Source organism: Maylandia zebra, linkage group LG22, assembly GCF_041146795.1.
Source record: "Maylandia zebra isolate NMK-2024a linkage group LG22, Mzebra_GT3a, whole genome shotgun sequence".
In the NCBI taxonomy this organism is placed as follows: Eukaryota; Metazoa; Chordata; class Actinopteri; order Cichliformes; family Cichlidae; genus Maylandia; species Maylandia zebra.
In genome coordinates this window covers 28,866,018-28,878,303 of record NC_135187.1, presented here as the reverse complement: position 1 = coordinate 28,878,303, position 12,286 = coordinate 28,866,018, and the positions used below count along the sequence as shown (strand labels likewise).

Here is a 12,286-nt window from a genome sequence, read left to right as displayed (position 1 = left end):
AAGAAATAGTGAAACATTTATCTATCAGCTTTTATGAGGATAAAATAAAAAAAACAACTGCTTTTGTTTTTATATTTTATCCTCATAAAATCTGATAAATAAAATACAATAAAGTTAAAACAGGAAGAAGAGTTGGAAAATATGTTTGGCAAAATAAACAAGGGATGATATAATGAGTATTGAGAAAAAATACTGTGAAAAAAGAACATTTCCAAGTGTCCAAACAAAAACTGTTTTGTTTGGACACTTGGAAATGATGAATAAAATATAAATACACCATTAAGAACACCTGTTATTTCATGGAAAAAATCAGTAAATGCCTTTTTCTAAACATCTTTTTATTTTTTTAAATATGCATATATATTTAATACTGTAAATTTTGATATACGGTATAAAAATAAAGGTAACACCATAGCTGTATAGGTTTGCTTCTTACTGTGTCGCCTTTGTCTCCAGTTAAACCATCAATGCCTGGGATTCCACCAACTCCCTGTGAGATGGTTGAAAACACACAATCAGTACCAGTTTGGCGCCGTTTAAAACTCTAAATAAAAGTCAAAAGATTTCCAGGTCTCCAGGTTCACACCTTCTCTCCTTTTTGTCCAGGAGGACCTGTCAACCCTATGCTGCCTCTATCACCCTGTGAATACAAAACAAGCGTTAACGTCTATAGTTCAGTCACAGTAAGGCATGCAGGGGGGCCGGGACAGGCGGCGGTGACGTGCTGTCAAAAAAAATCAACCCAGCAGTATCACAGAACATGGTTTAGTACCCGATGGATGGACAGTCAATTAAACACAAAGAACAGGAGATGTATTATCACTGCACACACAGTAACACACAAAGTTAAACGTTATACACAGAACACAAAGACTCACATAAACCGAGACAAACAAAACACTTTTGAGTAAAGGTTCGGGAGCCAGAATATCCTTACAGCTTCACCAAGACCCGCTATGGTTTGGTCGCACATTCGACCAAAGACTCAAGGAACAATGGCTTCCCATTGTCCTCAGAGCATCACACTTTTGGTTTGTACACTGATGTCATCTTCTGTGCCAAGGAATCCCGCGTCTGAGCAAAAAGTAATGGCTGTTAAATTACACGGTACCATGAGGTCTCACCCACCGCAAGACTTCCCTCTGCTTCATAAACCACTTTACAAGTCACAGGAGGTTGCCCTTTAATTATTTCAGGCTTATATCATATTAGCACACGTCCTTTAGATCAGCAAAAGGGACTCCTGTTCTGCTGCACCCCATGGCAAAAAGACATGATCCATAAGAAGAGTGCTGCACAGGGAGCAATTAAACCAGTTTTGATTTCGCTCCCCCGCCACGTGCTCAGGGAGACTCGATGACCAGCTCAGCCACTTTGAACCGCAGCTTAAAGTCAGTTTACGTCACGTGTTTGCATCAGGTTTCGAAAAGCAGCAAATTGCAGCCTTCCCATGGAGAAAGTGAAGACAGATGCTTGCGCAGTAAGAAACAGAAAAAGCAGCAAGGCGCATTAAAGTTCGATTTAATGCGCGTTTTATCAAACCTGCAAGTTTTTCTTTTTTCAGCTATAACAAATAGAAAAGTCAAATAAATGTATCATGAAATGACTTTTGCTGTCGCTCTGACTGCACTGCCCCCCTGTAGTGCACCTGTATTATCCAGAAGAATTTACAGGTGTGTTCTCAAAACTACCAGGATAACACTTCTCGTCTTTTAGATCTCTAGGGCATTTTTAAGTGTCCCTTTCAGTGCAGTGTGAGAGGTGAATACCGAGAAGTTTGTTTCAGGGAATAAATTACATCGTGGGACTCCCGGCTGGCACTGGAAGGCAGCACAGAGGCTGTGATTTGTGCAGACTGGGTGGGCGTCTGCACTGGCTCCCTGCTACATATCCTCTGTGGTAACCTGTCCTATAATTCATACATCTGTTACTCTGACAATAAGAGATGTATGAGCAGGTTCCTAGACACTCCCAGGAAAAAACATATAGAAAAAAAGGCAAAGCCAAAAAGCGAGATAGCAAGAAAGACTTGAATAAAAAAGATCTGAAGGAGCAGATTAGAACATTTTGTCTACATGCATATAAAATATGCACAATACACAGACAAACATGTATCTGGGTTAAGATGATGCTCATGCAGAGTTGTGAAGGACAGGTTTACTTACCTTCTCACCTCTGCCACCTTTGACAGAGTTTATACTGCCCTGCAAATAATTAACCAATAAGGATTAATTATTATCGAGGCTGAAAGAAAAGCAAGAAAGCTTGAAAGCATAGCATGTGACGTGACCAAGACTAGTTTATTTACAGTGGGGGAAATAATTATTGGATTTGTAAATTTGCTCCGATCATAGAAATGAAGGATTTTTGTGCTGAAATAAGTATTTGATCCTCTAAAGTTTGTCTGTGTGCCCATGTGGCAATCAGTATTTTCCAATCCAACCTCTTCACCAACACAGGCAAGACCACAGAGCTGTCCGTCACGCTCTATGTAAGATCTTACCTGATGGGGTGAGGATGATCATGAGAAAGGTGGTGGATCAGCCTAAAACTACACATGAGGAGCTTGTTATTGATCAGACGGTGGCTGGGACAACAGTCACTGGTAACATTTAAATGATTCAAAAGGAGGTTCTGGAGAAAACGCTGTGGTCAGACGAAACTAAACTCAAACTCTTTGGCAACAACTCGACCCAACTGAAGGAAGAGAAATGCTGAGTATGTCAAACACTCAAGTGGCAACATAATGCTTTTGCACTGCACTGTACAGGAAGACTTGAATCTTGAATGAGAACCTCCTTCCATCAGCCAGAATACAGAAGATGGGTCATGAAAGAAGCACATTAAGGTCACGGAGTGGCTTAGACCTTCTCCGGACCTCAATTTTATAAATTTGTGGAGGGACATTTGAGTTGCAAAGTGGTATCCAAGAAACCTAAATGATTTTGAGAGTTTCTGTAAAGAGAAATGGGTTCAAATCCCTCCTGAGATGTGTGCAAACCTGGAGACCAACTACAGGAAACATCTTAATGCTTGCTTGCCAACAACACTTCTCCACCAAATACTAAATTATGTTTTGGTTAGAGATCAAATGCTTATTTTTACTCAGTGAAATCATTTTATAACATTTATGTAATGTGTTTACATAAAAATCATGACTCTTTCCTTCTTTGAAAGTGAGCAATCTTACAAATTCAGCATAGTAATCATTTCCCTCACTGTACTCCAAAAGGTTTGAAGCTATCTTAAAAGTAAAAAGATGTGACTGTGGACATTTTTAAGTTTTCATACACTTTGTCCTTTTTCTCCTTTGAGTCCAGGTGGTCCGATAGCACCCTTAGGGCCAGTGTCACCCTGAAAAAAGTAGGCAGGTTCACACAATAAAAATAAAGCCGAACAACTATAATGAAAGTGTAATCCTTTATCACAAACACTATAGAACTGAAAGGCAGTGGTAGATGACCTTTTCACCCTTAGGACCTGCAACACCGGGTGCACCCATGCGACCCTGTGAGAAATGAAAACACAGCCGTCTTTTGAAAGCCACTGAAGAAAGGATTCCCACTCATCCGTGGAAATAATAGAGAGGGATTAGGCGTGGTAAAATCAGCGGGGCTTTACCTTTTCTCCAGCAGGGCAGGAGCAGTTCACTTGAGGGCCTCGTTGTTGCTCAGCACTGGTAGGTGTTGGCGTAGGGATCTTGTAAGGGGGAGCCTCTGTCACAACCGTCTTAGGGCACTGAAATGAAGCAATTTATTTTGATAAAACTGGATCATGATGCTGTGATAGAAGAGACAGGCATCTCTGATTAAGGCTAAAACTATTCAGACCCACACTTTTAACTTTTAAAGTAGCTCCTGCTTTAGAAGAAATGATACCTATATGGTCTATACCTTTATGATGAGCTGATGATGATCAGTGCCACTCCTGGGTTTATATTAGTGCTATTTGAAGGTTTGCAGGCATCCCTGTGATGCTAAATGGTAAATGGCCTGTATTTATATAGCGCTTTTCTAGTCCCTAAGGACCCCAAAGCGCTTTACATATCCAGTCATCCACCCATTCACACACTGGTGATGGTAAGCTACATTGTAGCCACAGCCACCCTGGGGCGCACTGACAGAGGCAAGGCTGCCGGACACTGGCGCCACCAGGCCCTCTGACCACCACCAGTAGGCAACAGGTGAAGTGTCTTGCCCAAGGACACAACGACCGAGACTGTCCAAGCTGGGGCTCGAACCGGCAACCTTCCGATTACAAGGCGAACTCCCAACTCTTGAGCCACGATCGCCCCTTAGCCACGATCGCCCCTTAGGACCTGCAACACCTGTGATCTAAAAACTGACGCTTCAGGATGCTCAACTCTGAAACATTTCATTTCAAAAGTGGCTCTGTATGATGTCATAGAGAGTCACAAGCACACACTGTTTAAATCTTGTGTTTCCGAAGGTTAACCAATGAGAAGGAAGTGGGAAAAAAATGAATGAGAAAAAGCTTCAGACAGTGGATGAATTGAGGGGCTGCACCAGCAACCAACATAAATAAGAACTATTTTGAGCTTTTGTGATTCATGCAAAGTTAATCTAGTGGAGTCCAAGAATTAAACATTAGCATGACAATTCACTTATGTGTACTCAGCTAGATCCTATAGGCTGTTTAGTTGTGTCTTAATTACCTAGATAGCAAAATTAACTAGTTGTAAGCTGGTGAGATTTCAAATGGTAAATGGACTGATTCTTATATAGCGCTTTTCTACTCTCACAGAGTACTCAAAGCACTCTATACAACATGCCTCATTCACCCAATCACACCCATTCTCACAAGCACTTTATCTACACTTAGGCTACGTTCACACTGCAGGTCTTAATGCTCAATTCCGATTTTTTGATCAAATCCGATTTTTTTGTCTGCTCGTTCACACTACAAATAAAATGCGACAGCAAACGCTCTCTAGTGTGAACGCTCAAAGCGGCCCGCATGCGCAAAAGAAGATGTCACACACAACGCGCTCTGTTTAGACCCAGAGCAACAGTATTGTTTGACTGATGGCCCTTAATATAAAGACTTCGGTCTTCACGTTTCCCAATTTTTGCTTTAAGTTATTTTGTTATTTACATAATAATGTAAATAACCTAATAATGATCCTTATTGCCGTTTAAGAGAGGAGCGGTGCTTCAAAGGATAGCTGTAGATTTCTGTCAGAATCTGCAGATTATACAGTACAAATAAAATGTTTACGTTGTCTTCCCAACAGTTTCACTGACATCTACACTGGATGGCCAGGAAGCGTTCGCGATGTCTTCTCGGGCGCTTCTCTGGCGCTGATAATTGGCTTCAGTCTTGTGTCGGTGACGTAAAAGGCGGATTTAATGCGACTTGACCGTTCAAACAGCAGTCGCTTTCTAAAACATCGGATATGTATCGGATTCAGTACCACATACGAAAGTGACCCAGATCGGATTTGAAAATATCGGATTTGCGCCGTTCACACTGTCATAGCATGATCGGATATGGGTCGCATAGGGTCAAAAAATCGGATTTGATGCGCTTTCGCCTGCAGTGTGAACGTAGCCTTAGTGCTTTCTAACGACATTCATACTCCGATGGATGCATCGGAGAGCAAGTTAGGGTTAGTATCTTGCCCAAGGATACTTGACATGCAGACTAGAGGAGCCAGGGATTGAACCACCGACCTTCCGATCAGTAGGTGACCTGCTCTACCTCCTGAGCTACAGCCACCCATTCAAAGACAATCATTTTTTAAATCTGTGGTAGATGTGCCTGGGTCAGTTCATTAGCGTTATAGCGTATATCTGTGTTAGGCAAAGAGCCACTGTACTTCTGTTTTTATTCTGAGGATTGTGGCACTAATGTGTATTATTACAAAATCAATTTTAAGTAATGTGTCAACTCCATTAATCAGCTAATAAATACCACCGTGTGGAGGTCTGATTAGTCACATTGGCAAGTAACTGCTTGTTTCTGTTTCCATCATATTTCAAAGGAGCAAGTGGAAAATATCTGGATTTTTTTTTCACTTCATCTTAAATGTGTATGAGTGTCAAACTGCTCCTCTAAAGCTGTTTGAAAAAGCTGTATTGTACAGAGTTACAAAGTAACAAAGCTACACTGATTATTCAAAGTAGCTTAGCTGTTCAAGCTACAACTGAGCTGGGGGGGCACACACTCATGCAAACTTAATTATTTGGATGTAACCTTTCCTTTAAACACAAAGCATCCCATCTTGTGGTAGATGTATATTTCTATGCAACCAGGAACCTCCACGGCTTAGCAGCAGCATCTGAAAGACGCGTTTCGCTTTCACTGCAAAGACGCAGACTCTGGGCCTGTTGGCCTGTAATACTTACAGGCCCATTAGGTAGATCACAGCAGGTTTCCAGCTCGGCATGCTTGGAATCGCAGTAAATCATCATTCTCTGGAGGTCAAACTGTATGTACACAGATTAACAACAGGTCAACTGCAGAAAAATAACCTTGACTGACATGAATCACACTGTTGCCAAAATGGAGGTAAAGACTCACATCAATTGGCACACTGTCATACAGCCTTTTCCCAATCACTGTCTTCCCCTGGATATCAATGTCCTCTCTGTCTTCTATCGGCAGCGTCTGGATGTGCTTGCAATCCAAGTACAGAGACACAGACTTGGACTCCACACTGAGGGCAATCTTGTGCCAGTTGCGGTCAAACAGGTTGTCGACTTCAGGGTTTTTGAACACAGCCCTCACAGCATCTTTTGTAAGGCCCACAGCGTTGTACTCCACTGCCTTGTTCTCACCGTCCAGACGGATGGACACCTGACAGGTCAGAAGCACAGGGATGTGAACTGAAACATAAAGGAGCTTGTTTTCCATAGGGGGAAGTAATGAATGTACAAAAATAAATAAAATATTGGAATGAAAAAGAGAAGTCAGCGAGGTGAGCCCATTCGATGATGTAATTCTCCAAGTTGGGCCACATGCAGAGACAGGTACATTTGTCACTATTTACATTTGACTCACTCACCTGTGGAATTCCATATTTGTCAAAAATCTGCCAGAGGTACCAGTCTTCACGCCTCGAGGTTTTCCTGAATTTAAATGTGGTCACAAAGGCATATTCGTCTGGCAGCCCTTGACGAAACACATCTCTGTGGAATAAAAGTACATTATTATTACTGCTTTATTTTTCTCTTTTTAGTGGATGTGGTAAACCAACAGTTGCATTGGCTGTACAGCAGTTGAAATATTAATGTATAAGGTTAAACACAGTCCCAGTGTTTTACCTAGCAACCAGTGTGTTTGTAGCTACTCTTTCTGCTCTTCTTAGCAGTTTTACACTGACTTCTTATATTCAAACTGTTGCCTGTGTATTTATAGAAACAGCAAAATAAAATAAACTGTTCACATCTGAATTAATATTTATAAAGGAAGAGCTCAGAATTCTGTAAAATTGGAAAACTGGAAAAACCTTTCAAAGAATAGGATTAGCCAGGATGCTCACTGGTTAACAATTTGGGATTGACACCTTGTTAGCCAAAATCATTCTTTCACAAATCCAGCGCTTGTTCTTCTGTTTCAAAACACCACGGTGGTAAGAATGCGCACCATGACAGTTCAAAAGGAACTTCAAAAGTCAATGGGGGATGTTACTGTAGTCAAACCTATTTTTTAGGCTCTCTATGGCTACAAGTAGCAGACAGTTAGCTTAGCATAAATACTGAAAATTGACAAGGCTAGCTTAGCCACCAAGTAACAAGTAACAAAAAAAGGTTTAAACTTCACCATAAACTGTGTTTTGGTGCTTTAGTTTAGACATTTGCGCCATCAAAGCAGAATACTAGTTAAGGTGTCTTTATTTTTAGCTTTAAGAGTTAGCTAATTTTATTTTTACTGTAGCGTCCTATATAAAAAAAACAGTGCAGACAGAAAACACTTAATGAGACAAAAACATTTGACAAATGGGGAGAAGACATCCACGTTCTCCTGGTTGGCCAATTCTGAGCCTTCAAAATGACTTCCCTTTATCCCTTTATGGATCTCAGGATGTCAGGAATAAGTCTAAAAAAGACTAAATTGGTGCCTTTAGTACTTAAGTAGATGGCTAGTGGTTGTTTATCACATTTACTGACATTTCATCTGGCTGTGTTCAGATAGCGACATATCAACTCTAACTCCATAAGGTTAATATACAGAAGATGTCATTAATATAGCTACATGGTAATGATGTTTCACATGAGATTGTGTCATAATGTATTGCAAGTTGGTCTTAGTTGTGTTTGGCTTTGAATCTCCTCATTGTTGGAGTTGTTGTGCAGGAAACATTTCCTTTTCAGCCAGAACTGAGATTTAAAAGGATGAATTTTTGGAGACTTCAAAGACTTCATTTTTGCCACTTTCATGTGCATTGACAGGGCTCAAAAACAAGCTGAACTGTTTAAAGCATAATGGGCAGGTCACTTACTCTGTGTTTTGTACTATAGGCATGGTGCCAAGGCGAACATATGAACTTTGTCCATCTTCATCTCTGGCTCCCAGAATATCTCTCACGTTGAAATACTCCATCAGGTCAAATCCTGCAGCAACACAGTAAAAAAGCCTAGTTGGACTCCACACACACATAAAAAAATCATGCCAGGCTCTCCGGTCATGAAGTTGAGTTATGGCTTTGTCAGATTTCTAGGGGGTACACTGAAGTTTAACTGGGTCAGTCCCACCACACCCTGCATCGACTGTGTTTTTGACTTTTTGATGAATTGCTGAATTAATGGACAACTGGAAAATACAGATGTTTTCTGGACCATTTAAATATTTGTTAGATTTGTTGCCAGAGTGGGGAAAAAAAGCTCGTTTCCACTGGTGGTAAGGTCCTCGTGTGAGTCTGAGAGAGCGCATCTGTGTGTACATTGTTCTGCAGCGTGTGATTTGAAGTGGTGTGACCACAGACCATAGTTAGGTGGTTTAGAGAGGACACTCCCTTGTACAACAAACAAGTAGCTGTAGCTATGGCGATGCCAGTAAGACGAGCGCTTGTGCAGCACTAATGCTGCCAGTGTGTCCAGCAGCTCTCACTGAAAGCTGGTGGTTAGCCTATGTTGTGTAGTCTGAGCTCTCCGGAAAGCAGACTGCGGCACGAGTGAGTCAACAGAATGAGAACAGCCTCAACATTTTCCTGCACAGCCCTAGTTATGCAGCAAAATCTGTGTGAGACGTCTAGTGGGAATAATAACAGCAGCGCACTAATCTTTCAAAGAGGAAACCACAGCATTAAGGTGGTAATGCGAGAGTCTGGCAGAAAAGCTCAGTGGATGTCATAGGAAATAGCTTGGAAGCAGGTGGTTAAGCGCACACTTAGCCTGCCCCTGTGTCATTAGCAACAGAGCAAAAAATAACGTTAGAATCAAAAGTCTTCATGACAGATATAACTGATCTGCCATCAGCCGCACACAACAGCTGCTTTATCTGTCAGTAATTTGCCTCACATGCACCGTTAACAATTATTTTATTCACTCAGCAGTGGGTGGAGACTTTCTCTTTGCTCAAACGCATGCACAAGGAAACATTTCTCATTGTCTTTCATTCATTTGATTATGAAACAGCTTTATTAGTTAGGTTACCTTTACTGGCCACCAGATGGTGCTGTTTCTTTGCTCACTTAAAACACAAGAGTCATCAATTTTGCCTTAGCTTTCTTGTTGTTTGTTATTGTACGATCTACTGTGCAATATAAAGCGCCTTGAGGCGACTGTTGTTGTGATTTGGCACTATATAAATAAAATTTAATTAAATTGAATTGAGCGATTCAGTCGTCAGTATATTAGGTAAATGGAAAACACAGCTTCAAACACACACACATTCTTAAGCCTGACATTTAATGTGAGTCATCTTTAATTTTCTCACCATGTTCATGCAGAAAAATCCAAAAAGGATTTGTTGCTGTGTTCTCATACCTGAGACTTTTGCCTTATTTAAACCATGGGATGGGATACTCGCAAAATCCCCCCCAGTCTCAGTTGGGTTATTTTTAAAAAGTCTTCTGAGATACGTGTGATGTAAAAGGGCTCACCTTCCTTTGCTATCTGAAAGAAAACACTTTGAGTAGTTGACAACTTAACGAGTAAAAACGTAAACCTTTGCTGTACAAGAGCGATGTTTGCTGGTTATCAGTTGCTCGAGGAAGCCACGCAGCTGTGAGTTACACTGGCCTCGATTCTCCCTGTCACTGTGCTTGCATCGTGCACACCATGCTGTTTCTGTGGCTCTTTGGGGCCAAATCTGAGCACAAAGCTGTAATTTGAACTGGCAGCAGATAGCGTATAATCAACCCAAAAAGTTATTTTGGACAGCCAAAAACGACCACTGGGGTGATCTGCGGCAAAAGCCAGATGAGTTCACTGACTGGGAAAGGCGAGCGCATACACACAGCATTCTTTTGATGGGAGCAGATGGCAACATTTGTACAGTAGATAGTGAGCGCCGAGCCACGGAGATGCTCCGCAGCCTCTTGTGTGTGCTCGGTACCCCGAGGGGGTCTGACTAGACAGCCCGTGATAAATACAAGTCTCATTCAAACCGCAGGTCTCTTGGCTGTCAAATCATAATAAGTGGCAAATAGTCTTGACATTTAGCAAAGAGAACTGCACTCCCTGTGCACCAGCACAGAGGCATTTGTTGTGTAATTATAAGAAGGACCTGCAGGAGTAGCAATGATAAACACCGTGTGTCTGTATGAAGAGAAAATCTCGGTGTGCTTACCCGCAAACTGAAAAAAAGTACTTTGCTCAAGCAAGTTCGACATTGTACATCTTAAAGTTAGCTGCATTTACAGAGCGACTGCAGCTTGGAAATCCCCAGACATCTTTATCATGTCAGAGCGTCAGACCTCAGACCGCTGTGTGATAACATTTCGCCCCAAGTGGGGCCCACAGCAGGTTTTTGCTCGTAGAAAAGACCTGATTGTGACACAACTGTCTGTGTTAGATTCAAGGTAGAGAAAATAAATCAATAAGCACCCCTGTGCTGTATCTACTGGTGCTAAAGTGAAATAAAAACTGAACATTTTCATTGAGCTGCCTTTGCTTCCAGACAACACTATGGGAACAGTTAAAGTATAGAACATGAGTAATTATGATGGAATTTAAAATTATGATAGTGTTTAGCTGTAACTAAATGTAAAGCAAATATAAATCAATGCAGTGTGGAGTGTATTCATGGCCTGTTCCACAGTATTCTATAGTCTGGGTACAAGAGAAGTATTTCCCATAGAGTTTTCCACTGGAACAAGATCTGACAAACAAATCTTTGGTCAGAGGATTTATTCCAGTACGAGTGCTTAGCGCATCTGACAAAGTGATACAGCTGCTTAAGAAAGTATCAGTGGCTTTCAGTGATTTATCAAAAGTTTGTTCTAATTTCTTTTGCGGCTGAGAGAAAAAGCCAAACCACATAATTAGCACTTGCCCAGTGACGAGGATGTGATAATGTGTCCTGACAGCAGAAAGTGACGCTGTGTCTAATCATGAAAACACTCTTTCAGTCAAAAAGTCAGCGTAACTTTTTAGCAACTCTAAGAGGATGCATCAGGGATAAAGCTTTCGCAAAGGGTTCTGTACTTTAGTCCAATATATACTCTTAAAACCTGACTACAGTATGAGGGGAAATACTGTTCATTTAGCAAAACCGAAATACAATAAACAAATATGCACTGAAGTATTTAAGTTCAGTTTTACTAGCTCGTAATATTTCACAGAAGATCTCTCAAATAATTGTGAGAAATTAACCGATGATTATAAGATTATGTGGTTAAAGTACAGAGTAATCAGGCAGGAATTACATGCCACTGCCATTCGCTGGTGCATCCAGTAGTGGATAGTTAACAGCTAAACCATAGTTTTTCTCACCAGGAAATAAATGTAGTCTAAAAAGTAGACTTCACATCATAGCTCAGTGTGCAACTCCATATTGATGTTGCACTTAATCACTGAATGTGAGAGCTGTGGATGCCAGCAGACTGACAATCTATATGGATGCTACAGAAAAACAGCTCCATGTTGGGACGTCTGCAAACACTCGCCTGATGAATTTACAGGTTCAGTAACTCATTTCATTGAAATTTGAAATCAAATTGAATTTTAAAAGATTTAATATTTTGGACTGTTTCAAATTTAGGATTATCCTGTGCATGTTAATTGTAAATCACAAGTTATTAGCTAATGAGACGTTCCTCATCTCATCTGAATTTTGTTAGTTTGTTGCTTTTTTATTAAACTAAAAAATACATCTGGGA

At 40.9% G+C, this 12,286-nt stretch overlaps 1 protein-coding gene across 5 annotated transcripts in view; it reads right to left on the bottom strand.

Moving 5' to 3' along the window:
* col22a1 (collagen, type XXII, alpha 1) overlaps positions 1–12,286 on the bottom strand; it is a 71,312-nt gene that overhangs the window by 47,553 nt on the left and 11,473 nt on the right. For 3 of the 5 annotated variants that reach the window (XM_004564369.5, XM_012922777.4, XM_004564370.5), the window contains 10 exons: positions 8,465–8,576; positions 7,028–7,151; positions 6,544–6,819; positions 6,369–6,449; positions 3,622–3,738; positions 3,464–3,508; positions 3,292–3,354; positions 2,166–2,204; positions 587–640; positions 437–490 (listed from right to left, as the gene is read on the bottom strand). In XM_004564369.5, coding sequence (XP_004564426.2) covers positions 437–490; positions 587–640; positions 2,166–2,204; positions 3,292–3,354; positions 3,464–3,508; positions 3,622–3,738; positions 6,369–6,449; positions 6,544–6,819; positions 7,028–7,151; positions 8,465–8,576 — 965 coding nt within the window. The remainder of the gene's footprint in view (positions 1–436; positions 491–586; positions 641–2,165; positions 2,205–3,291; positions 3,355–3,463; positions 3,509–3,621; positions 3,739–6,368; positions 6,450–6,543; positions 6,820–7,027; positions 7,152–8,464; positions 8,577–12,286) is intronic. The other 2 variants (XM_012922778.4, XM_012922779.4) reach the window with 2 other exon arrangements.